At 52.2% G+C, this 26,571-nt stretch overlaps 1 protein-coding gene across 2 annotated transcripts; it reads left to right on the top strand.

The window, feature by feature from the left end:
- Nucleotides 1–26,515, top strand: ALPK3 (alpha kinase 3). Of its 2 annotated transcripts, none has more exons than XM_009276312.2 (13): nt 1–301; nt 3,659–3,780; nt 11,476–11,593; nt 12,905–13,937; nt 18,215–20,066; nt 20,885–21,032; nt 22,534–22,661; nt 22,934–22,969; nt 23,092–23,366; nt 23,717–23,805; nt 24,057–24,274; nt 24,473–24,521; nt 24,692–26,515. In XM_009276312.2, the coding sequence occupies exons 3-13, from the start codon at nt 11,520–11,522 to the stop codon at nt 25,011–25,013; spliced, it is 4,224 nt and encodes a 1,407-aa protein (XP_009274587.1). In that variant the 5' UTR covers nt 1–301; nt 3,659–3,780; nt 11,476–11,519; the 3' UTR covers nt 25,014–26,515. The 2 variants fall into 2 exon arrangements, with proteins under 2 accessions (XP_009274587.1, XP_009274586.1); XM_009276311.2 differs by lacking the exon at nt 1–301 and adding an exon at nt 1,394–2,187.
- Nucleotides 26,516–26,571: the final 56 nt, after the last annotated feature.

Below are 26,571 nucleotides of genomic sequence, written 5' to 3'. Positions count from 1 at the left end.
GTCTGTACTCCTGCCTGCCGTTTAATCGAACATCTCCCGGGGTGGAGTTGCCTGCTTTGAGCACAACGCTGCGGATGGTGCATGGAAGGCTCAGGTGCTGCTTCTTGGAAACCTACTTGTATAAATGTCCTTACACTTATTCTCTGCGGTTAACGACCATTTCATTTTTACAGCCTTTGATTTCAATTGACAATGTGGCTTGCTCATCCTGGCAGTCAGCCTGAGTAAGGCAGCTGTACCTTCTTTTAATAGGAACTCTGACCTGTGCAAAACGACTCATCATTAATACATCTCTGTAATGGTTTGTTTATTTCAGCTCCTTTCCATGCTTCTCTGTCTAATGGTTTTTATGCTGTTTTTTGCTTAGCTTATCAAGCAGCAGATTCTCTCCCTCCAGTTTAGGAAGGTAAAACTATGTTGCATTAAACTGCTCTGACCAAACACTTTGCTGAATCTGACTGCACATGATTAATCTGTAATGCTTTGGTACTAATTAATTAATAGAGAGCCCTGAAGTGATCTAACAGCCTTATTCTGCATGATTGGATCCCTAATACTTGCTTGAACTGCAGACAGCGAAGTGAATGTTCATCGTAATTCCTGTTAAGGTGCAAGAAATATTCCTCTTTCTTAGCCAAAGGATGGGTGTTCAGCTACTTCTTGATATTAAAGTGAGACTTCCATACAGAGACATTAAAAATTAGATGTGCCTGCCCTGAGACTTTCAAAGAAGAAATTTTCTTCTCCCCCTGCCATCCTGTGCTTTGTTGTGAAGATCTTCATTCTTTGGACTCTGCCCTGAAATGCACTTGTAGGGCTGTACTTTGCCTCTGGCAAAATAACACATTTATTTGAAAGTCAGTTGGCATTACTAGTTTGCTGTGGAAGCAGGTAGAGGAATGACCGTGGAGGGAAAGGCCTCTCCACAACATCCCTATAGCTGTGGGATTGCTAACCAAAAAGTCAGCAAAAGAAAATCATGATGAAGAGGAACACACTTCTCACATCTCCTTTTCCTGCAGACTGCTTTTGTATGGAAATCCCTCTTTAATGGAAAAAGGCTACTGAATTGCTGGTGTCCTCTTCCTAGGCTCCAGGGCTTTTTCTGCAACAAAGATGTAGCTTCAGGAAGGCCTGGAGGAAGAGCGGCTGCCACCTTGTATCAGATTTCTTGAATGCTCTGAATTACTGGTTTAGAAAGCAATTTGAATTGGACAAGTCTCATTGCAGCTGGAGTAAGTCAGCTGAGAGCCCCACAGTGCTGCAGTCTCTAAACCCCCCCTGTGTCTAACACAATGGTTTCTTTGAAAGATTAAATAGACCTTCCAGGGCTTCCTGCCAAGTGTACATTGGGCAAGTCTCTGATTCATCTGCTGCGCCTGTGGAGCCCCCAGCTTCTGGTGACGCTGCTTTCCTAAAGCATTCAGTAGCCTTCGGTGTTATTTCACCTTACTCTGGGATTTGCACTGAATGGACCAGACATTCCTGGTGTTGCCTGCTAATACGGATGGCATGGTACTGGGATTAAACTTGGTCCTGAGTGTCACTATGTGTGTGCGCATCACTTTTTTAAGATGCTGATCTGGTTGCTCTCCTGCTGGGGTAAGAAATGTTCATTGATGCTTGGGAAGTTGCTTATGTGGATCTAAAAGGCATTTACTGGTCTAGGGCTGGGGATCGGTATTGAAGGGGCCATCAAAACCCCACCAGTAACTGCCTTGGTACTGGATTGCCTGCCTTGCTCTTTGGAAATGGGAGTTTTTTCTCCTGGGGTTGGAGTATGGAAAGGTTTCTCTGGTCTGAAACAGCTGTTGGCTCCCACAGCCCTTTCCTGGCCCTGTAGCTGTATGAAGAGTTGCTTGCCAGGACCAGTCTCCTGGGGACCATTGATTTCCACAGAAAAGACTCTGAGCTGTGGCATCTGTTTTTTTACCCCATCCCACACATGTGTTTGGGATATAAGCACATAGACAGTGCTTATAACCCTCGTTCAGTAGATCAGTCAAGTTTGCAACAGCCCTAGCTGCCCCTGTCCCGTACCCTTACCCAACACAAAGTGCCTGGCAGCTAGATGAGGCTCCCGCTGCATCTCAGTTGTTTGCTGCTCAGGGGTTCAGCTCCCTGCATCTCTTACAAACCCATTCTAGCAGGAAGCCAGAGTGAAAATCATAGCACTGCAGCCTCCAGGTAAGTTTTCTGAGTGGATGAAACAGGCAGTTGCTATGGCTGGAGCTTTTCTGGCACCTGCAGCCATGTGTGCAGTTCAGTCCCTGCTGCAAAGCCTGTCAGTGCACCTGACCTTGCTGGGTTCATGCTAAATGTGGGGGGGGTTTTGTTTTTCCTGAACAAGTCTGCTTCCTCAGCAAGTAAAGCATGAGTAGCAGCAGCACCAGCATCCTGCCTGCAAGCCAGGGGTTGCTTGTGAGGCCGGGGTCCTCCTCGTGGAACCCTCACCACGTGGTATGAGCCCTTCTGCTCGTGGTGGAGCTGTGTCAGGAATGGTTTGGGGGTTTGTTCCACCTCTTGCATGTCTCTAGAAGCTGATCACTTGTTTAAGGAATGTCTTTCACTGCTGAAAATGATATAAGTAGAGCTGCCAGCTACTGGTTCTCTTGCAATATTTGCTGTTTCTCCTAAGATCCTTGCACTTGAGACCTTGGGGTCCTCTCTCCTAGCGTAAACGTGTAGTGTTTTAATTGCAGAGGGAAAAATGAAAGAAGCTCTTCCCTTCCAAGAGCCCCAGAGCACTATCCGAATGAAGACCCAACTTGGAATTAAATGATTTCATAAGAAAACCCAGATCTTCTGGGGCCTCTCTTGGTGATGCTCCAACAGGGTTGGCAGTGCTGTATGAATACACTGAGTTATTGTTATCGTTGAACAGTGCTTAAAATGACTGGAGAACCTAAGGTCCATTTTTGAGCTTCATAGATTGCACGATTTGGGTAGTTCTGGCTATTTGGGTGTCCCAACGTGAACTTCGAGGTCAGTGCCTGAACTCATGGAGTATGTAGTGTGAGTGCCTACCTGCAGCAGTGAGAGGTTAAACAGGGAATGGATGTCAGCTTCACATATAATTCCTGAGCTCAGAAAGCTGCAAGCCAGGCTCAAGGTCTCCTTCTGTGAGCTGCCCCGCAGCAGGCAGCTTTTCTTAATTGAAAGCTTTCAAAGAGGGCTGTTGTGTTCGGAAGGCATGTTCAGTTCACACTTGGCCTGAAATGACAATGTGAAGTCTTCACAAATAAAGTCAAATCCCAGTGAACAGAACAACACTTGAAACACTGATGGTGCAGTACTGGGAAAGTGAAGCTGACTTTGTTAGGGTCTTGCTTTGAGCCTGCTGGCTGATCAAAGAAATGTTCTGGTGTAATCAGGAACTAAAATGGTTCTTGACTTTTCCTTACCCCGATAGCCATAAGGGCTAAGACAAAGGGAATGTCTCCCAAATGACACTTTAAAGTGACAGAGTGATCTTAGGAGTGAAAAAACAGTCAAATACCCTTGACACTGGACTGGACTTGTGAACAACCTAGTGTAGGGATGATGGGAGGGAAGGAGGGCATTTACAAGAACGCAGGCTTCTGAGGCAAGATAGGAAGGGGACCCTTTGATTTTTCTAGTACTTTGATCTCTAAGAAATGCTTCTTGAATCTTCCAGGAGCACCTTCTGCGCAATCATTTCTCAGCTGACGGAGGAAACCCAGCCACTATTTGAAACCACTATCAAATCCCGTTCTGTGTCCGAGGACTGTGATGCTAAATTCACGTGCATAGTGACAGGTAACAGTGTCTTCAGTGAATAACCTGGTCCTGCCTCACTTGCTGGACATGCGCTAGTTAAACTCTAGAGCAAGTGATAACACGGCAACACCTTAACAAGTCTTCTGTTGTCAGACTACCAAGTAAAGATTCAGCAACTGCATGATGATTTCAGCTTTAATTTAAGCGGTGGGGTGGGGGGGAACCACCTGAGATTGTAAAGAGTCAAAGGCATAACCTAACATCTCAAACAAGGCAAATTAAAGACCAGAAAACGGAGTATGCTGGTTACTGCTTGGGCCAGCTACATTTTATTGTCCTAATCTCTGCTAATCCTGGACCCTGTAACTCAGGAATTTGCAGTTTTGAAGACTAAGGTTATCATACTGGAGCCAACTCTGGCTCTCTTTGCTGGCTGTAAATGGTTAGAGTGCAGCTGCATTTGCATCAGTCATAAACTTCTGTGTTTGTCAACATCTCAAATAAAAGCCAGTTTCTGCCCAATGAGCTAAAATCTAACCTTGGGCAGGAAGGGGTTAGGCCAATAAGAGGAGGAGGGGGAGGCTGAAAAAGAGGGCATTGTGGTGATGTGGCATGGCAGCGCGTTGGTGTAAAGGCAAGTGGCTCATTTGCTGATGAGCTTTTGTCCTTTAAATATAGAGACTCTAAAACCTCTTTTTTCCATAGTATGTACTTGTTTACAACTCTGTGATCCTTCCTGATGTTGCGCATATTATTTATTCTGACAGGTTACTCAGTGACAGACATTAAACAAGTTTGTAAGTTTTGGAAGGAGGAGGGTATCTCCAGTGAGCCTCTTAGTCACAAGGACCAAGACTTTCCTAAGATTTAGGAAGTCTAGTTTGCCATTAGAAACATGCTGTAAATAAGCTGTGCACCGGGAAACACAGACTGAATCCTCCTGAGAGCTGCTGGCTTTGAATTCTTGGCTTTTCTCATATGGATTCACTTGTTTCACAGGTCTGACTTTCTGAACTTGCAGTGATACAACTGATATATTGATTTTATTGATGCTTAACTTCAGTAGACCACTTCCTGCTTGTAGTGCAAAAGCTGACTGCTAGGGAGATACCTCCAAGGCATGCCCCTCAGTGATTCATTAGAAGAGCTTTCCCAATTAAAGTTTTCTAGAAGTAAAAGCTTGACATATTGTGCGGTAGCATGGAACTCACCATTGTGCAAGCCATGAGTGGCAGAGGTCAAAGAATTAGTGATGTCTAGGTATGCTAGGAAATCCTGAGTAAGAGCAGATACAATTCTCTCTTCCACCTCCCCTTGCCGGAAAGTGTGAAAGTGCTGCAGACCCAGAGCATGACTGCTTACTGCGAGGACATGGGGTAGCACTGCTCTCCCTTTTAGGATTTATTGCCCCTTTTAAAGTGCCTAGTCCTGGCTTCTCTCACTGGCTTAAGTCTTCACCAACTGCACCCTGAGGTTGGCGGTTCCCTCTAACAAACTTCATTGCCTACAAAGTCCAAATGATACCATCAGCTCCAAGTGGGCTTTGTCAAGATGAGAGATGCATTTGTGCAGCTGAGCTCTAGTTCACTATTAGACTGGATGGCTGACACAGTGGGAAGTGTGTCACTTGCACACACTGAATGCGTGATGCCAACATGCTCGGTTTCCTCTCAAGAGGAGGGAGGAGAGATAATTCAGTCAGCCCTACCAAGGAAGCCTGGTAGATGCCATGTCCATGTCCTTTCCAGCACCTCTTCTGGAAAAGCTAGAGAAACTCTTCACTGTATATTGTGCAGGAGACGTGCTGCCAAGGAATAACCTCCTCTGTTGTACCAAAATCAAAGTATCAATGTCTATAGAGACAGATACGCTCTCTGTCCAGTTGGTAGCCCTTCCTGCAGTCCACCCTTGCTCTTGGTAGGCAGGAAACTGCCTTCCAGTTTTGGATGACCTGCTGGTGCTGTGTAGCACAACCTGGTGTATTATACCAAGTTGAAAACTTGACCTGATACTGGTCTCATTTTCTATTCAAGTGAAGGAAAGTGTCAAATGAGCGTCTTCAGCATGTAGCTTATCACAGTATTTTTGTACCTGGTAAACTAGACCGGGGGATGTCTTTATGCACTTAAATTAATAAACCTACAAAATTAGGAATTTTCATGGAAAAGTCCTTAAAAGCAGCCTGGACCACCTATGCCATGTGGTCATCTCTCTCATGTGTTTCTGTGGACTGCTTTAGGAGCTCAGGATCTCTTTGGGAGAGAAGGGCAGGAGGTGGAAAGCGAACTCTGACTGCAAAGTCTGATCAGTAGTTCAGGTATCTCCCCCACCATGATGTTTACATTCAAATGGGAGACATTATGGGGAGAAAGGAAGTGGTGGTTGCATCCCTGGCCAGCGACCAGAGTGGAACCAGCTCAGTCCCACTGCTGTGGCTGGAGTCCAGGGACACTTTGGTTCATAGACTTGCAGGAGGCAAAGGGCAGACTGTCAGCTGCTTCTGTTTTGACTCTCAAGCTCCAAATATGGATACATGACCGAGAATAACATCTTAATATTTTTTTTGCTGCTTCTTGACCAATAATGAGAGTTACAGGGTAGTCCCACATCTGTGAATACCAGTGACTTGCTGGGCATGTCCTAGGAAGGCAGCAAGATGCACATGTTTGAAGAGCCAGGCTCCAAAATGGGCTGGGTGGTGCAGGCAAGAAAAAAACAAGTCAGGCAGAGGCAGGCTTCCTGATGCTCTTGGGTGGTTGCACAAACCCTCCTTTCCTCCTGTTGCCTAGTTCTGCCTGCTACTGGTGTCCCTAGTGTGTCTGATTTGATCGTTTTGGGTCAAATCCTGCATCAGTTATGACATGTTTTCTTTTTTAGACAAAATTAGTTCATCCTTTGTTCTCTGAGAGATGTGGAAAAGGGAATGAGAACATTTCCATTTACTGTGCAGTTTCTTACAGAGCAGAGCTCACCCCGCTTGTCGGCACGGAGTGTTTTCCTTGGTGGGTCTGTCTGGACTTCAGGATCTCAAGGGTCATCACAGATCCTTCCCAGTGAGTGGATATTGGGCTCTTCTCTTCAGAGAGTGGCCCTTATTGGAGGTGCTACTACAAGGATTTTACAGCTTTTCAGTCATTTCTGTATAGCGTTGGCTGGGAAGGAGAGATGTTGGCTGATGAAATGTGGGGGCTTGGATGAAGGGGCCTGGGTCTGTGACTTCTTGTTAGGGAATGAGGCCAACCAGGAGAGGTGATGACGGGATCTAGCCAAGATCATCCTATGTCAGTACCGTATGTTGTACAGCTGCCTCTTCAGTGCCATTTCAGCCCTCCTTAGGCAGGTGCAACCCCTCTGACCTGGCTACCCAAATCATCAGCTTGGGAGCTCGGCCACATCACTCCCTTCATGGGTCAGTGCGTGTGCTGAAGAAGTGTCCAACCTGGTACCTCTCCCATGCTATGCAGGTGCTCGATCCACGTGGGCAACTGCACTGTGTTGAGTAGCACATCCCCAGAGGGGATGGGAACAAAGCAACGTGCCCAGAAACAGTCTGGGTTTATTGTAGGGCTACGGAGGGGAAAGGGCTCTTGGCCCATGGCTTGGGGAAGAGAGTTGGGGTAAAGTTGGGGTAAAGTAAGTAGACAGTCATGTGCTTAGTGGATGAGAATTTTAATAAGCATAAAGGAGTTCAACTTGTTGCGTCCGTGGTGGCCCTGTTAGGGAAATGTTTGAAGGACGAGAGCGAAGCGCTTGGATGAAGGATGTCTGGAGAAATGGAGGGGCTGTGAGAGGGGCGGATGGGTGGGTTTGGGGATGGGGTAGTGAATAAAAAAGCAGAGGTCAGGCTGGTGGGAGATGAGGTTTGGGGCAGCCAGGGCAAGAGAGGGATGGAGAATGAGCACCGCTTGCAGGCCGGTGGCATGTGGGGAGCTACTGCTCTTAGTGAGTATCTGTCCCTCCTGTCAGCATTGCTGGAAGCCTCCTTGTCTTCAGGCGATGGGGAGGTTTAAATCCATAAAGTCAGAAAGGATGAGATCTTACCATGACTTTTCCTCCCCAAACTGCCTGAAGCCCCCACTCCACATAGCTTGTGTAGAGCAGAAACAGAAAATCGTGGAGATTATGTGTAATTGCTCTAAACTCCTTCCACCTTCCCAAGTTTCAGAAGACTAACTCCCCCCACCCCCGCCCCAAAAAATTAAAAAAAGAAAGTTGCTTTAAACAGAGCTTCTCTGGGTGATTTTTAGATAGCTATTGCACGAACTGTTTTGGATAAGGTCACCAAAGCTTTGGAGACTTCTCAGACTTTAACAGCTTTGGGAAAAAGAATGTTTGATCTAAACCTGGCAATCTCCATGGAAAAAAAATCCTTGCTCAGAAAAGTCTCCTGGGTCCTGCAGTGTCTGGCCATCATGCTGGAGCAATGCTGCTGGAAGATATGCTTCCCAAAAAACTTTTGCTGGGCTTGAAGATGTGCAGCAGACACCTGCCCTCCTCCCCAGGAGCGCCCGGCACCGCTCTGTCTGCAACTGCAGGGTACTCGCTGGTGGACACAGGGGGACCAGCTGCTGGCAAATCCCTCTCGGCACCAGCTGCACTGGGGGGTCTGTGGGAGTGACAGGTTTTGGAAGGGCGAGTGCCTAATTTATGAATGGCTTCTCTGTCTTGCAACGCGCTTATGCTAAGGGTGGGCATCCGGCGCCCTGCAGCGTGGCAATGCCTGCCGATGGAGCCCTCAGCTCGACCACCCCCGTCCCACCGGTACCCTTGAAACTGGCTCGTTGCAGCAGCTGGGCAAGCTGTGGATGTTGTGGCTGTAAGGGATATGCCGTGAGTGATGCCTGCGCCCCCCACCCCCAGACCAGGGGAATTTATTTGCTCGGCAGCCTGAAGATGGATGCCTGCAGTGTCAGCAGCAGCTCCCCTCCCCAGCGGAGCGTAGGGCATGCCAGGGAGCCTTGTCCCTGCACAGGCATCTCTCCATCCCCTGCTTGGCTCCGGTTACAGTCCCTGGGAAGGAACGGCTGGTGTTTGAACAGGCAGCTGGGGCCAGTGTTTCTGCGTGGGAGGTGGAAGGCTTTCAGCATCCCTCTGCCTGTGGGTTTCCAGCCAGCACTTGCCTGTAGCTCTCTTTCGCTGCAGGCTGGTGCGTGCAACAGGGGCTAGTCCCTCCTTGCCTGCACTGGGCTGGTACGGCGGTAGCCCCTGGTAGGGAGCAGGTAGCCTCAAGGACACAAGTGCTACAGGTCAAAGGGAGTTTAGGCTTCGCAGGAGGAAAAGCCTTTCATCCAGGCACTGCGCAGCTATAGAAATTGCAGTTCTTTCCGGCAGATGTCAGCTGGGAATGGAAATCAGCTGCAGAGGCCACCGGGGGACAGCACAGGGCTTCTCGGAAACGATATGCTTGCAGTTCCCAGAATGAAGTGCTGTGATTGCTGTTTGCAGGGTATTAGGAAAATCTACCTGCCAGCTCCCTGCGTTACGAACCGTGGGGGCCTCCTGAAGGTCTTGCCCTTGGGAAGGGTAGGATTGCTCTGGGCAAAGTGTGAGCTGTGTATGAAAATTGTTTTGTTCCTTATCCCTGGAGCAGAAAGAAACCGCCACAGGCTCATTCAGCCCAGGGTCCTTCTGCCAAGTACAGTCAGTAGCTAATATTTGTGGAAAATATAAGCAGCAGAGTCAATCCCTGGTGATCCCATCACTGGGATACTCTCATGGCCTCCTCCAGTTAGCAGTTTAGGGCTCATTCATTTCAGCCACAAGTGTCTGAGGGCTTTGCACTTCTCCTAGAAACTGCTAGGAGCAGGAAGGAGTGCTTCCTAGAGCAGCAGCAGCAAAGAGCAGATCTTGGTGAGACAGGGACCAAAGGGGAGGATGGAGAGCCTTGCAGGAAGGGCTTCAGGAGAAAGTCATGACGGCTTTCTGCAGAAGAAAAGGCACTAACCAACAGAAGGCCAAAGCTGCCGATGGCAGCAGTGGGAGGGGAATGAGGCAGCAAAGGATGCGAGAGATGTACAGGCAGTGAGGATGGAGAGGGTAGATGCCAGGGCAGTGCAGAATAAGAGACCTCAATGAGGAAAGGAAGATAACAGAGTAAAATCTGTTCTGTGGGGTTGTCTGGGCTATAGGGATGGCTGTTATTCATGGAGGAGAGCAGGAAAGGAAAACTCTTCTGAGACTATTTCCCCAACCCTGTCTGGTTCCAGTGGGCTAAGTCCCTCGAGGGGCCAGAGGACACTGGAGGGCCCCAACAAGCAAGGGATGGGGACAGGGAGTGTATCAGAAGAGCAGATTGGGGCGGGGGGAACCAAGCAATACGTGATGAGGAGATTTGGCATATGCTGGTTTTCTGGTCAAAGGCATTCTGAATTGGCCAAAACCAGGGGGAATTCCTGCTGATGAGTCTTTGCTCCTGGTCTTTCGCTCCTGCTATGGGACCTTCATGGGAGCAGGCATAAGCTGGGCTCAGGCATTGCTACAGGCTGACAGCATCTCTGGTGCAAGTAGGAGGCTCCTCACCCTTGAGATGAAAAGGGTCCCGGTCAGCCCCAAAACCTGTGGGTTGGCAGCTGGGAAGTATCCAGGATAGGTAGGTAGTGCCCTGTCCCTGCCCTCTCTCTACTTCAGAGCCATCGAGTCTGGATGCTTTGGATATTCCTGGAGAGCCCTCGCTGGCCCCATGCCAGGGCTGTCCATGAGAGCTGACCCCTTGCTGCATTCGGGGGTGCCGGGGGCTGGTGGGGAGACCCTCGGGGACTGGTGGAGGTGAGCAGCGTGCCGGACTCCTTCACTTTGGCAGCATGGAAAGCCAGCAGGGACATTTGCAGGAGATAAGCTTTGGATATCTACCCTGGGGCTTTGAACAACTGTTGAGTGCATCGACTCAAGCGGAGGCATGACGTGATAATTGAAACTTTTATCCCATGCCCTTAGGGTCAGCTTGGCTGTGCCAGGAGCCCTGTGTGAAGTATAGGAACCAATGTTGGCCACCGGCTCAAGCAGTTTTCCCCTGAAAACTGCTCTTATTCTGAGCAAGAGCTGCTGTTGGTGGGAGATGAGGGCTGTGGCTAGCACTGGTCCATGTGGGGCGCTCGTGCTGATCCACCACCGCTGTCGGTGGCGGGGAACGTGGCTGCATGCCTGGCCTGCTAGCCAGCCAGTCACACACGTCATGATGTCATTCTACTGAAAAGGCAGGTGACATCTGTTGTCAAGTGACATTTGTAGGACACCAAGCTGGCTGTGATGCAATCAAGGTTGTTTCTGTTCAATGGAAACTTTTGGATCAGTTTACAGGCTGTGACACTTAGCGAAACGCTGTGAGCTCCATGGAGGGGCGAATGCCTGTTTTCTAACCTTAGCCTTAGTCTCATCAAAACATGCCTCTTCATATAAAAGTGACAGTATGCTCACCTTCTCTTCCCAGCCAGTGTTACAGGAGACGATCGTGTGATCCACTCCCCTCTGTTCAGGAATGAAGTGCTAGGATTTTTTTCTCAAAAATAGCCCTATTCCTAGGAGTGATAAAAGACTTGGATAAGCCCATCAGATTTCCACTCACAATACTTTTTCTGCTCTGTGATTTAAAGAATGCGGTGAGCCCAGAATAACATGTATCCTATTCTGCCGGAGCATTTCGTTTTGCTGTTGATACCTTGTCCCCACGGGAGCCGGCTTGCTGTGCTACTGGTTGCAATGTTTCACACCCTGATGTGCCATCCGTCTCCTCCCCAGGATACCCGCAGCCGGAGGTGACATGGTATAAGGACGATGAAGAGATGGACCGCTACTGTGGCTTACCCAAGTATGAGATATTCCGTCATGGAAATCGCCACACCCTGCAGCTGTACAAGTGAGTAAAGAAGCTGGAGAGTGGTTGGATTTGGTGATGGGAGCTCTGAGCATGTTTTCAGTATTTGGAGGAGCTGGCTGTCAGCAGTGATCTCCCCCCGGCACCCGTGCTGGCCTCTTCTGCTCCCCATTGCGATGTTCCCAGCTGTCCCTTCCCCTTCAGCTCTTTGCTCTGATGACTCCCCGATCACATCAGTATGAGGTACATTACTGCATCCAGGGATAGCTGCCGTGCCTGAAGCAAGAGGAAGATCAGGAGAAATTCCTCTCTGGAGCCTTCCAGTGCTGGTAGCAGCGTGTGCTATGGCTGCACCAGACAGGAGCTGAGCATTAGGGCTGGATAAAGGTGAGCGAAGGGAAAGCGCTGGCTGCCTCCAGAGTGATGGTCCAGGGGAACAGGCAGGACAGGGACAGAAACAGTTCATAGGAGTGTCCTAAGCAAGGGCAAAGAGGGGAAAGGGCTGCAGTCCTGTCCCAGGGGGGCCTTTCCTAGCTGTCACCATGAGGTCAGGGAAGGAAAGGGCTGCTTTGGCACTCGACTGATGGAGCCAAGGGCCTCCTTTATTCAGCCCTGACTACCAGCTTCTTTTAACTTTAAACGAGGACTGTGTTTCTGGAGAGCCAGGCACACCATGTCGCCAGCAAGCAGAGCCCTGTTGCACCTCAAGTCCTGGATTTGGGATGTCAGACAGGTGCAGCACTGTCTGAAAGTGCAGAATATCGGTATTGCTGATAGTCCTGTCATCCTCGTGCTTCTAGCCTGGGCTTTTCTGCCACCCCAGGTGTGCTCCAGGTTTCTGTCAGAGACTGGCTCACCTCTTGCAGGAGCAGGGATCTCCGTGTCCCCCAGGGGTTACAGCAGAGGCGGCATGCACTTTGTGCTGGTGCCTGTGAAGTGGGGTGGGAAGGCTTTGGTAAGGCAGTAGGGTGGAGGAAGAACAGAAATGTCATGTAGGCTGTGAAGAGCTAAGAGGAGAAGATCCTGCAGAGGAGTGTGGCCAAGAACAATGGGGAAACCTGGTGCTAGCTGTTCCTCCTCCCTCACAGCCCTCTCTTATCAGAGTTACAGCCCAGGGGGGAGCTGGGCGCTATTTTAACATCCAACTTGCTTATCTGCTAGTGCTGAGACCAGGCAGAGCCCGGGGAGTGAGGCCAGCCCCAGGCCTCCAGACCTACTGCGGGCACCTCAAGGGCCACGTCTTCATCTTCTGGCCCCTCTGGAGCAAGAAGTCGGAGAGCGTGCATGCCTGTGTGCCCAGCGGTAGTGCCTGAGGAGGACGGGCAGGTCTCACACAGAGCTTTTGGTTTCCAGGTGCCAAGAAGAAGATGCAGGCATTTACCAGGCCTCAGCTAGAAATAACAAAGGCATCGTGTCCTGCTCTGGTGTGCTGGAAGTGGGAACCATGACCGAGTTCAAAATCCATCAGAAGTGGTTTGACAAAATTAAGAGAAAAGCTGAAGAAAAGCTGCGAGAGATAGAACAGGGCAAGAAACGAGGGAAGGAAAATGTGGAGGTGGAGAAGTTGCAGGGAATGAGCCCCGATCGGCTCCAGAGAAAGCGAAGGCTGGCCAGGGATCTGAATCTCCGGTCGGGAGCCTCTCCATGGGAGAATGAGGATGCAGCAAAAGTGCATGTCGCCGATTCTCAGTCCAGATTACATGAGGATATTGCTGAGCCAAAGGAGCAGCCAGTCAATGCAATGACAGGCTTTCCAAGCAAACTGATAGCACCTTTGAAAGCAGAGGTGACCACCAATGGAGATGCCTCTTTGGAAAGTGTGGAGGAGAATGGGAACAGCTTTCTCGCATACATCTACGAGACGGTGGAGGACCTAGCGACTAAGCCAATGGCAAAAGACTCTGCAGCTAAAAAGAAAAAGAAAGTGGAGACTCCTCCAGCAGCAAAGCAGGAAGTTTCCAAGCGAGAAGAAAGTGGGCGAGACAGGGCCAACCCCTCTCCAAATCCAAGGTTTGCCCCTCCTGTCCCCTTACGCAGGAATGCGTGTTTGAGGGTGGCAAATGATCAAGAAGTGGAAAACAGCCCAAAAATCAAAGAGCCCGGGAAAGCTGTGAATCGGGACACTAAAATCAATGGCGACATGCACTTCTCTCTGAAAGAGATGTATTTTGATAAGCAAGTGAAGCCAGCAGCAGGGAAGGAGAAGGTGGGAGCCAAGGAAGAGGCTGCGAGCGAGGCTGCCCTGCAGCCTGTGGCAGTCAGCAGACAGACAGAGGATGCTCCGCCATCCTCAGAGGTGTCGGAGGCAGGACCTGTGCCGTCCGAGGGACAGAGAGGCCAGCGCCAAGCACAGAAGTCGGAGGGAAACAAAGCCGTCGGTCCAGAGGTAACTAGGACAGAAAGCAGCCAACGCAGGGGTTGCAACAAGAAAATATTTGTGCTGCACAGTTGTATTGTGGCACCAGCCCTGGGAGGCTGTGTGTACCCCATGGGATCTGCTGCCGAGGTTTCGTAGGTCTCCACTGGCTAAAGCACCCAGGAAAAAGGTCTTTCTTGACTTTGTGTGCCCAGACAGCAGAGCTTCCACCCCATCTCCGAATAAATGTCAGACGAGGTGGTGAGGAGAGATGTACGTCAGGGCCCTCCGACCGAGCAGCTGGTCTCCGGGTGGTTCGGGGCGTGCTGTGAGCTCTCCTGCTTAATCGGCAGGCTGACCTCATGCAAAATGTTTCCAAATCAGCTAATCAGGGAGCACTGAATGGCTATTTATAGTTGGGGGTGGATGCCTTGTGCGTACAACAGGCAGCGAGACTGATGACATCTGTTCAGTTTAGCTATTGAGCCTGAGCTTCAGCCAGCATTTAATGAGCCCCCCATGCAAATGAGCGCAGCGTGCCAGGTACGCCACGTGGGCTGTGCTGGGCAGGACATTGAATTTTGTTTACAGTGCAACATGTATACAGTAGATCTGAGTTATTTTTTGGCTCTTCCCTGTTGGAAAAACTCTGTTGCAAGACTCATTGTGGCGGTGATGCAGAGCCAGGACACAGCACCTGCTCCTGACCCTCACTGCATCTTTTAGTCAACCTCTATTTTTGTCACTTAACCTGAAGCATTTTCCATTAAAATGTTAGACTGGAAGCACCAGTCTTTGTGCTGCACAGTTGTATTGTGGCACCAGCCCTGGGAGGCTGTGTGTACCCCATGGGATCTGCTGCCGAGGTTTCGTAGGTCTCCACTGGCTAAAGCACCCAGGAAAAAGGTCTTTCTTGACTTTGTGTGCCCAGACAGCAGAGCTTCCACCCCATCTCCGAATAAATGTCAGACGAGGTGGTGAGGAGAGATGTACGTCAGGGCCCTCCGACCGAGCAGCTGGTCTCCGGGTGGTTCGGGGCGTGCTGTGAGCTCTCCTGCTTAATCGGCAGGCTGACCTCATGCAAAATGTTTCCAAATCAGCTAATCAGGGAGCACTGAATGGCTATTTATAGTTGGGGGTGGATGCCTTGTGCGTACAACAGGCAGCGAGACTGATGACATCTGTTCAGTTTAGCTATTGAGCCTGAGCTTCAGCCAGCATTTAATGAGCCCCCCATGCAAATGAGCGCAGCGTGCCAGGTACGCCACGTGGGCTGTGCTGGGCAGGACATTGAATTTTGTTTACAGTGCAACATGTATACAGTAGATCTGAGTTATTTTTTGGCTCTTCCCTGTTGGAAAAACTCTGTTGCAAGACTCATTGTGGCGGTGATGCAGAGCCAGGACACAGCACCTGCTCCTGACCCTCACTGCATCTTTTAGTCAACCTCTATTTTTGTCACTTAACCTGAAGCATTTTCCATTAAAATGTTAGACTGGAAGCTACCAGTCTTTTTTTTTTTTTTTTCCTTTTTTCTTTAATGATCCCTTCTGTGGAAAAGGTTCTCTGAGTCCAATTTGCAGGTGCCATCAGGATTTGGCCTTTGAGCTATGGTAGGTGCACGCTTTCAGTACAGACCAAGGCTATCAGAGGAGGCACTCCGGGTGCAACACGTGTCCTTCGGTGGGTAATGCAAATACTTCAGGATGTGAAAACATCCACGATATGGAAAGTGGGACTGCCGGGTGCTCCAGTGAAATAAAATTCCTTTCTTCCTCTTCTAGATTTCTTTAGCCATAGGTAGGAGCACCATTTACTGGTAAGAAACCCGCTGTGTTATGCAGTGAAGCAAGCATCTGGATCCTGGCCTCGCCACAGTGCAGCACCCTGAACCCATCTTTAACTTGACCCATCAGTATCACATATTGCTGCAGAAATTATTGCTGTGCATGTGAGCCTATGGCAAAGCAATTAGTTTTCTCCCGCTCTGCTCATTTTTACGCCCCTTGCTCTTAAGGAGGGTGAAGTGTTGGTGTGTAGCAGCCAGGCTTGGGCTGTCATCCCTGAGCCTTTGACATGCATCAAGGTATTCTCCTCTTCAAAAACCCACTCACAGAGGAAATCTGTAACTTGTCAGCTGGTGTGCCTTTGAGTAGACAAAAGGGAATGCTTTTGATTTGAATTTGAATGCTTCAGCTAGTTGGTGATGCTGGAGAAAGTGCTCAGGCTTTTGTGTGACCAAATAAGCTATTTTAAAGCCCTTTAAAGCTGACTCCTGAGGTGTTTGAGGATATTTTCACTCCCCAGGACACGGGTTGCTTGTCTTTTTCTTTTTTAATCTTTCCCTTAAACAAGACAGGGTCGTAGCATGAGTGTTTTCCTGGCCTTGGGACCTAGCTGGGCCTCATGCTCAGGACTTCTCTTTTGAGCTGGGTTTATCTGTAGCAGAAGGGCTTTGCAAAATGCCAGACCGTAGCCAGGCTCTGAACATCCTCATGCACAAGAGCAGAGAAGAAACTGGATTTGCATGATGATCACTCTTGCCTAACTTTGAAACTGATGATTCTATTATATTTCTTTTATATGCCCCTAGTTTGAGTGTTTTACGATTACTTAAGGACAGGTGCTTTTCTGAAAAGCTCCCAGAAAGCTTTTCTGAATAAGCTTTAGTTCGTGCACCAATGATGAGCAAATTTCCCCCAAACCCCAAGTCCTCTTCAGCCAAAGAGATGTCCCCACTGACCAGCACCATTGCGTAGAGCTGCCTCTGTGCATCCAGCTGTGAACCACCAGCCCTGGTCCACCTCCAGCCCCCCTGGGCACTGTGCTGCTCAGCCCCCAAGCAGAGGGACCAGGGCTGGCCCTGCAGTTAGATTGGGCTGTGTCCATCTCCATCCCTTTCCGTGCCACGGAGGACCAAATACTGTGGTAAAACCTGGGGGGAGGTCACTGCATGAAGCCCATCCGTCTCTTAAAATAAAACCTTTTAAGCCTGAGCACTGGGGTGCTCTGTGTTGTGACACTCAGCCTGTTGAAACAGGCTAGGGACGTGGCTCTAGGGGAACAGCAGCAAGGACGTGTGGCATTTGGGGGTGCCTGTGCAACCCTGTGAACTGGGGCCCTATTTCTGCACGTCCTGTGTGCGGAGGCAGAAACTGCCCAGCCTTTGGCATCCTTTGGAGTCTACCAAGGAAGCAGACTTGGATTTTGTGTGTGGGAATGGTCCCCCTAATGCTGCTCCTCCCACCCCAGTCCTCTGATACTCACATTGTCATAACAATTGCTTGGGGAAGCGCTTGCTGAGAGACTGGCATTACCTTTCCTGGTTTTTCCAAGCATTCAAATGAAGATGAAGTGTCACAAAATAGGAGGGCTAAGTACCACATCCCTCCTTTCCCGTGGACCTCATTTTAGAGGCTTAAAGCTCAAGTCGAGACCTCAGGAGAAAATCCTTAGCAGCAGATCCTCTGGGATGGAAGGGGAACTTGTTGTGTGCATGCACTGTTCCCATGTGATTGTCCTGAAGTTGCTAGCTGAGCATCAGCTGGGCACAGCGTGTATCAGCGGTATCGCTGCCTCCCCTGAGCCTTATCCTACAAAAATAGATAGTGCCCCTTGGCTGGAGGATTTTGCCAGATCTTCTTGGGATAAAGCTCAACCGTCACAGCGGGCAGCTTGCTGAAACGTCTGCTTGGTGTGCAGCTGCAGTCGGAAACATTTGAGCTTCCCGAACATCAAAGAAACAGGATGGTCGAATAGCGCAGATAACGTCACGGTGTACAGTTTCGCTATAAATCATTTGGGCAGCCTCATCCAGATAGTGTGTGACATGCCGATTGCCCCATCTCAGAGTGGAGATTGCAGATATAGTATAGGGGGAGCACTGAGTCTTAAAAAAGAGCAAAGAAATTATACAAGGTCTCGACAACGGCTGGTGAAAACGGGAAAGTTTTGCTCCTTGGGAAGGCGCCATATCAGAGGAGATTGAGTTAAAAGCCATTGAATGTTTTAGAGAGGCAGATCTCCTGCCTCTGTGCACAACCAAGCCATTGAAAAGCAGAAGAGTTGGAGTTGATTAAAAGAAAAAACGTTTTGTGCAGCATGACAGGGAGCTGTGGGACCCACTACTGTGGGATGATGGTGAAGCCAGGAGGCCCTGGATGAGTGAATATCAGCAATCCCAGGTTAATACTTACCATTCAAGCAGAAGTTGGGCAGTGCCATATCGTACAGATGGACCACAAGCACCACTGAGCAGACCCAGGCAGTAAAATGATGCTAATTTTCTGTTTTCTTTTTTTGACTAGGTTGCAGCAACAGTGGGACAGTCTGCTAGTGACCTAAAACATCCAGTGTCCGGTCCAACCGTAGAGACCGGTCAGCAAGCCAAAAAGTTAGAGGAGCTCAGGAAAGAGATGCCTGTCTGCCAGGAGACCAGGGGGGCTGGGAAAAGGACAAATCCTCGGCTGAGGCCTCAGGAGCCACCAAAGCCACCAGCACCTTCTGCAGACCACGTGCAGTCCAGCAAGGAGCACCCTCCCACTAGAAAGCAGGCAGAAGGACATTCCCGTGCTCTTGAGGGCAGAGAGACCCAACAAGGACTGTTAAATCAAGAGGACAAAAGCCAAGGTGAGGAAGAGCCATTAGTAAAGAAATTGAGTCCTCCAGAGCCTGGAGAAAACACTCCTCTTGAGCAAATCACACATCAGACAGCAGTAAAGGATGGGAAGAGCAAAGAGGCAGGAGCAGAGCTGTCCCGGAGCCATCCCAGTGCAGAGGCAGGAGGGAGCGGTGCAGCAGAGCCATCTCCTGGGACTGCGCACAGGGCGGTGGGAGGGACACCTTTGGGACATCAGAAGAGTGAAACACCAGCTCCTGCTTCAGTTCGCCTCGCCAAGGAAGAGCCGCTCCCCGCTCCTGCAGAGGAGATGTCAGTGGCTCAGGAGGCACCGCTTGCAGCTCATGGCGACCCAGGGATGGAGGCCACAGCAGGAGAGGTCCCATCTGGAGCCCAGCTGCTGCCTCCTGCAAGCAGAGAAATGGAAATCAAAAAGGCAGATGGATCTGCCCGGCAAGAGGAGTTTTCAGCCAGCACGTTAGGGGAGGAGAGTGCCAAACCAGTGCCTGTGGGACCTCAGGGGAAGGAAGGAGGAGGGCAAACAGCCACATCTCTGCATCAGGAACCGGCAGCACCTTCAGGCACTTTTGAAGGAGGTGCTGAGGTTCAGCCACAAGTACCGCTGGTCCTGCCTAGCCTCGAGAAACCTCAGGAGATGTCTTTGGAGGAGAAAATGCAGCACAAAAGCCTTGTTTCCTCCTTGAAGAACTATCTGCTGCTGCTTTTAAAAATGTCAGATAGCAGTAAGGATGCCATGAAAGAAGACACTGACCCCAGGAACAAGGAGCAGCTCGATGCAGAGGAAGTCATGCTCCCAGAGATAGGTATTGCAGGCCTGAGCCCCCGCACCTCAAGGAGAGTTTTGGAAAAGGTACAAAACAATCAGCTCTTCCAGACAGCAGAGAACTTACCTCTGACCCCCAGGACATCCAGGCGGATCACAGGCATGATTAACGAGGAATTCGTTACCAGCAAGGAGATGCTGGCTTGCAGGCCTGTGCCACCAAAGAGACGTATCCGGGTCGCTCCCAAGGTGGAGGGGCCACCCCAGCTCTCTGTGCCCTCCATTGTGGTGGGCAGCATGCTGGCAGCAGGAGCGGGGCAGCCTCCTAATAATATTTCTGATTTGCCTCCAGCAAGCCCTGAAGAAGAGAGCCCTGGTGACCCTCTGGCAGTGCTACCTTGTGCCACACCAGAGGAGCTTGCTTCCGGGGCCCGGCGCAAAATATACCTGCCAAAAACCAAGCAGGTGGGGGAGGAAGAAGAGGCAACCCCAGAGAGCCCAGGGCACATGAGAAGTCCTACCGTTTCGCCACGGCAATCCAGGAAGAACGCAGCCCTGTTGCAGTCGCCTGCCCTGGCTCCGTCCCCTCCCACAGAGCAGCGCTCGCCAACCCTCACGAGGAAGATGGCCATGTTGGAGGTTCCTAAGCTGTATGAGGAGCCCACAGGTGACAGCAGTGGTGACCATGAGGCCCCTGAATATGATAAGCCAGAACCACAGCCAGCGGAGTCCAAGAAAGCAAATAACCCATTTAAAGGTAAGGGAAGAGGTAATCCCCATGAAGCATGTTTCCTTGTTGCCTACAAAGGGAGCCTGGCCAACTGAGCTGGTGATAGTCAGCTGGGGCCACGTGAGTTTTGTGCATTTGCAGGGTTTTCAGCATCACCCTTTGGCCGTGTGAAAGCCAAAAGTCTGCCCCAAGACTTCTTCCCTAGCGCAGGGAGGGCGGAGGAACGCAAGAGACAGCAGCACTGAGACTGGCTGTCTCCACAGCCTGGACTTCCCTGGCCAAAGGAATCATATAATCCTCTTGTTCTTGGTCTGCATGTCCTGGTCCTCACCATGCCTCATGCTGGTCGGGGGTTCAGTGGACATCAGCGGGGTGCACACTCCTTTTCCACCTCCATGGTCAATGCTAATTTGATCCCTCGTGGCATTGAATTAGAAAAGGCATAATCCTGGTGTTGAAGTGCTTGTGGGAGCCAGGTGATACCCTCACAGAAATCAGCACTCTTGCAAAAGTAAGGGTAACCTTGATAAATCCCTACTTCAGTGGATAAATGTTTCCTCCAACGTTGCATAGTGTTTTTCTGCATTACCTCTGGCCGAGCCCCACTAGGTATTGCACTGCTGTGCTGTTGAACGAATTTGTACCACTTGTATCCCACTGTATCTACCCAAACGGAGCTCTGAGACCTTCCCTGGGAAGGCGATGTTATACCAGGCTGTGCTGACATATGCGTGATACCCAACACCAAAGTCCTAAGCAGCAATGCTGGGGCAGGCTGACCTGTCCCCGGAGCTGCAGCCAGCACTGTGTGTCTCACCATCGATCTCTTTGCACCCTGTCCTTAGCTCCACAGGTGATTCGTAAGATCAGGGCAGAACAATTTTCCGATGCGTCAGGAAACCTGAAACTTTGGTGCCAGTTCTTCAATATTTTGAGTGATTCTAAGCTGATGTGGTACAAGGACGAGATCCCTGTAGCAGAAGCCCAAAGGAGGTAACTGCCAGCTCCGCTTCGTTGTAGTCCTTGTGCATAGCCCTGGGTTTGTGTGTTAAATCCAGCTCCTTGCCTTTACGGGGGTGAAGGTGCCCCTTCTGTTAAGGCTGCATGGGAAGCTCATTGCATGGCACAGTATGTTGTGAACTTTATCTTCTTGGTGCCCGGGGAGGGAGGGATCGCCCAGGTGGGGAATTGCTGCCAAATTTGTCCTATTGATGCTCCGTCTGGAGCCTGGCTTAAGGGCTGATGCTTTGAGTAGCAGAGCCCTGGGGAGAGCAGGGGCTGAACCCAAAGCTCGGGGAGGGCAGAAAAGGTGCTGTGCCCATCTCAGAGTTTGAGAGCTGAGTGTGAGCTGCAAAACTGGGACCCCAAGTGATACATGCAAGCGTGGCAGCTGTACTGGGAGGGTCTGCACGCTGCACCCAAGCAGGTACTTCCATGCAACCACAGCAAGCACCAAGAGGGAAAAAGCAGCTCTGGCTGTGCCCTCTCTATCCCTTGGCACTGCCCTTGCACAGGGAGAGCATGTTCGGACAGCTGGGTGGCTTCTTCTATCCCGGATGCTCCTTTGGGTGCATTATGGAGAGCAACTTTTTCTCAAGCCCAAGGGAGCTTGTGTGGGAACATCATCCACATTGGATAGGATTTGCCTGATGCCTTTGAGCATCCCTTGAGCTCCCTTTATAATGAGCAGGCAGAAAGATGTGCTTCTGGGGCAGAAACAATCTCCTACGGCAAATATTTGAGCTGGGGCAGATGGACCAGGAGTGGCCATTGCCTTCTAGCTGACCAGAGCAGAGCCTGCTCAGCCAGCGGGTCTCAGGATGAGGGTCCCACCTCTTCCCTCTGTGGCCCATCATCCCCTTGCTGGTTCACACTGGCCATGCGAGGCAGAAACAGGCCTTTGGTTCTTGCAGAGACCTGTCTGCCCAGTGTGTCGCCACCTTGGCTAGAAGAACTGCTAGCCCAAAGCTTGGTGCTGCAGGCTGGAGAAGACCGGCAGCCTGCTGATACAGAGGTCATGCTTTGCCAGTCCCTCGGAGAGGGGCAGGCTGTAGGATGGGGAGCGGTGTCTGCCCTCACTCGTGAACAGCTGAAAATGAAGCTGGACATGTCTGTGGCTGTTTGGCTTCCAGCCATCCCATCCAGATGCGGGTCTGTTAGCCCAAGCACAGCCCTGACCCAGCCACACTCAGAGGCGAGTACCTTTACCAGTCTGTAGCCCAAACCCGGCCAGATTTTGCAGGGCTTGCCTGGAAGACGAGTATCTCTGTGAGTACAAATTGCAGGGCCAGACGCCTGGTGCCATGAGGTGCCAGGGGAACAGCTGGGATACCCTTGGGCTGGCTTCCTTTGTAGCCCTCTTCCAGCCCTCCAAGGGCAGCATGGTGCCCACCCACAGTGCCTGTGATGCTCCTGTGTGTCCCTGTGTGCCTGTGTGCTCCTGTGTGCCCCCACACATCACACGGGGCTGAGGCCATGCTCCGGTTTCTTCCAGCGCTGGCGACGAGGGCCAGGCAGCCTTGGCTGTAGTCCAGGCATCCCAGAAGGACTGCGGGGTCTACCGGTGCGTGATCAGCAATGAGTATGGCACTGACTCCACTGATTTCCTGCTCAGCCCAGAAGGTGAGGAGCCCTCAGCAGCCTGGCAGCTCTCCCAGCTGCCCGGGTGTGCCGTGGGGCGGCGTGGTGAACTGCGGAGAGGGCTTGGTGCCAGGCTGTGGAGGGGGAGCCTTGCATGCCCCATAACACCACCTCTGTGAGGTGCATCTGCCTCCATGTGCTAATTTATGAGCGATTCACACCATCCTCCTTGCCATCCCTTGGTGTGGAAGTGCATGGGGCAGGGTGGGATCCTGGCAGGACCTTGACACCTCTTTGCTTTCTGTCTCCTCTAGTGCTGTCAGGATTTATCTTGCGGGAAGAGATCGAAGGTAAGGGCCACATGCTGACAAGCTGCAACTGCTGCCCCTTGCTGCGCGGGGGGCAGGCAGCTCTGTGGCGGGGGCAGGACGTGCCCGCGTTGTCCCCCCTCACCAGCTCTTCCCTCTGCCAGTTGGAGAGGAGATCGAGATGACGCCCATGGTGTTCGCGAAGGGTTTGGCTGACGCAGGCTACTGGGGGGATAAGCTCTTCGGGCGTGTGGTGAGCGAGGACGTGGAAGTGGGTGCCGGTTTCCTGCGCAAAGCCTGCCGTGCCAGAGCCATCTACGGCCTGGAGCCCGTCTTTGAGTCCGGCCACACCTGCGTCATCAAAGTGCACAATTTCATTGTCTTTGGGACCAAGAACGAGAACAGCCTCATCGAGAAGAACTACGATATCACCATCCAGGTGGGCGTCCTTGTGGGGCACCCTCTGCCTGTCTCCCCCACGCCTTCCCCGTCTGTCTGTGCCATGGTCCCCAGCTCTGTGCCCACTTTATTTCCTTCCACTTTTTGAATGCTCTGGAGGGGTCAAGCCATGTTCCAGCGGGCTGGCGATGTCCTTGTTATTCTTGGCTTCAGCTCTTCTCTCTGAGCAACACGGAGCTGCTCAGAGCTTTTCTGTCACTTGTCCTTTCACTACCAGGACAGGGAAACAACTGGCAGCGGTCCCAGGGGATGCCTGGCCAGGCCGGGGGTTCCAGGGAGGCATTGGTGCAAGACAGGACAGGTCCCTGACTCTTCTGTTTGCATCTCCAGGAATGTAAAATCCAGAACTCCAGCCGCGAGTACTGCAAGATCTTTGCTGCTGAGGCACGAGCCATCCCTGATTTTGGAGTGGTGCCTGAGTAAGTAAGGTGCTGCAGCTCTGCTGGCCTGAAACCCCGGCAGAGCATCCCGGGGGATGGTGGGAGGGTTCCCTGTGGGTGCTAGGGACATCCCAAAGGGCAGCGTGCTCTTCTCCCACCCTCAAATGGAAGGGATATTGGGCGGGGGGGAAGGCAAAAGCCAGGGTTGCAGACCGCGGTGTGAATCTCCACTTGCTGTGGTGGGAGAGCTTGCCAGCTGGTTCTGACCCAGTCTGTGTGCTCCCATGCAGGATAATTCCTCTGTACCTGATTTACCGACCAGCCAACAACATCCCTTATGCCACGATGGAGGAGGACCTGGGTGGGCTCTGCGAGCAGTACTGTGTCACCGAGAGAGATGGCAGCTTGGTGGCACGAGGCACCTCGGAGATCGTGCTCAAATGCTGCACCTTCCAGCATTGGGTCTACCAGTGGACAAATGGAAACATCCTTGTGACAGACATGGAAGGTAAAGGGATTTCCCATCTGACTCCTGTGGCCCCTCACCACCCTCTGGCCTGTGAAAGGAGGAGGAAAAGCCCAGCCTTGCCCTCCTGCCTCTTTCCCCACGTGCCATGGAGCCCAGCTTGCAGGGCAATGACCTGCCCTCCGTGCCAGTGCCCGTCCTTCTCTGGGCAGAGACTGGTTGTCCTCCCTTTCATTGCAGGAGTGGGCTGGAAGATGACCAACGTGCGGATTGCTACCAACCTGAAAGGGTGAGTGACCCTGAGCTGCTGGCGCGGGGTGGTCCCGGCTGTCCCCAGCTCCGCCGCTCATGTGGCGAAGGGCCACGGTGGTGAGCATGGCCGGGCTCCATCCTCGGCTCCCTGCTACGGCAGGACATCTCCTGGTGCGAAGCAGGGGCTGAGGATGGCTGTGTTGGCAGGTACCAGGGGCTGAAGGAAAGCTGCTTCCCCTCCCTGCTGGAGCAATTTGTGGCCACTCACCAGTGTAACCGTTACTGCAGCATCCTGGGCCTGAAGACACTGGAGCCAGCGAAGCCCAAGGGCTCCAAGAGCCCCTCCATGGGTAGGAAATCTGCCCAGTCCAGCCCCCAGTTCCAGAAGAAGGGGCTGGCAAGTCCCCAGGGTACCCGCAAGGCTGCTGTGAGCCCCAAGAGCTCCCGGAGAGCTGCAGAAACAGGGGAGGCCCCGGCAGCTTCCAAACCCGGGTCAGGAGAGAGAAGCAGGTCTGGCTGCCGGCAGTAGCTGGAGCCACTGCAGCTGGGAACCCCGCTCCGGACCCCAGCCCAAGCAGCCTGGAGGCAGCAGGAGACCAAGCTGGGAAGGGGAGACCCCGGCCGCGGCTCCCGCCGCTCTCCTCCCTTTGGCTCCCGTTCCAGCTCGCGGCTCTTGCATTGTGTGGTGTGTGCTAGTGTGAGCGGCTCGGCTGGGGTCATGGTGGGGCTGTGAGCCGGGGGCAGTGCAGACCCCCTCGCCAATACCTCTTTACAAGAGCTGCTGCCAGTGGTGGAACCTGTGGGGCCATGTGCCCCTCCACGCTCAGGCTCGCTTTCCTCTCTCGACTCTCTCCGTTTGCCTTCCTTAAGGCGGGGGCTGTCAGACCTGCTCCCTCGGGCTTCGCAGGGGCCGTGCCCCCTGTCTGGCTCCCCTGAGAAAACTGGGAGTCCAGGCTGCCCTCCTGGCTCCCAGCACCTCATGTCCCTCTTTGTGTCCTCCTTAAAGCGACCACGCCAAGCCCCACCAGCGCTCTGTGTCAAGGATGTGAACCTCAACAGCGCCCAGGCGGTCTCATTTGCCCTGGCACACTGTGATTTAAAAGGTTTTGCTGCAGAGGGGTTTAGTGGTGAGCTGCAGGGCTCCTGCTGCTATTGCATGGGGCTCTGGGGTGCAGGCTGGTCCCGTGGCGGGGGGCTGGCGTCAGTACCGGCAGCTGCATGGGGATGGGATTTTGCACCCCTGCCCTCCCGGCCTCCCCTGCGCCCTGGGGTGAGCCTCCCACCCCCTTGCCGGGCGGATGCTGAGGGCGGCGGTGCTGCTATGGGTGCTGGCCAGTGCCATGGTAAGGATGCTCTACCTCACACAGGACACCCGGGAGCGGGGCGAAGGGGAGACTGCCGCTCCATGCCAGGCACTGCTTTGGCACATGCGGGTGTCCAGCCCACAGGACTCACCCCTCCTTGCCCACCTGCCATACGCAGACCCTGTACGCCCTGCCCAGCCCCATAGCACGACCTGGTCATGCTTGCTTAGCATCACCCCTTGGCACATGCCGTACCCCAGTGGCAGCTAGCGGCACCCTCTCCAGATCCCGCTGCCCTGCGGCAGGCGGCAGCGACAGACAGGCAGCGATGCTCATGCTGGAAAGTAAAGCACCCTACGTTGCGTCAAACCTCCCCTGTGCCTGTCAGCTCGGTCAGGCATGCAGCAGCCGGCAGAGCGTGGCAGTGGGCAGCAAGGCTTGCAAAGAGCCCCAGCGCTGCCTGCTTCAACTTGCCGCAGAGCATCGCCTTCCCTAGGGCTTTGGAGGAGGATGCTGGGTGCCAGCAATGCCACCCCGCATGGTGGTGTCCAAAATGGTGGCTCGGTGCAGCCTGGCGGATGAGGGAAGGGACTGGGCTGGGAGTGTGGCATGCTCTGGGGCCCTGGTGTTTTGTTGTTGGGTCATTGTAAAATAACGATGTACATAACGTGGCCTGCGTTGGCAAATGGGTGCTCTCGAGTGCAATAAAGTGAGAAGGACTGGCCTGTTCCCCAGTGCTGTGGTCCCTGCGGAAAAGATGCACCCAAGCACAGCAGGACGGGG

Source organism: Aptenodytes forsteri, unplaced genomic scaffold (genome assembly GCF_000699145.1).
Source record: "Aptenodytes forsteri isolate BGI_AS27 unplaced genomic scaffold, ASM69914v1 Scaffold113, whole genome shotgun sequence".
In the NCBI taxonomy this organism is placed as follows: Eukaryota; Metazoa; Chordata; class Aves; order Sphenisciformes; family Spheniscidae; genus Aptenodytes; species Aptenodytes forsteri.
This window is presented reverse-complemented; position numbering and strand designations above follow the sequence as displayed.

What these genes read in the sequence shown, in the direction of transcription:
- ALPK3 (XM_009276311.2), top strand. Translation starts at nt 2,072, where the DNA reads ATGAGGCTCCCGCTGCATCTCAGTTGTTTGCTGCTCAGGGGTTCAGCT. An exon ending in CACACCCTGCAGCTGTACAA is followed by an intron (nt 11,594 to 12,904) that starts GTGAGTAAAGAA and finishes TTTGGTTTCCAG; the next exon opens with GTGCCAAGAAGAAGATGCAG. An exon ending in ACTACGATATCACCATCCAG is followed by an intron (nt 23,367 to 23,716) that starts GTGGGCGTCCTT and finishes TTGCATCTCCAG; the next exon opens with GAATGTAAAATCCAGAACTC.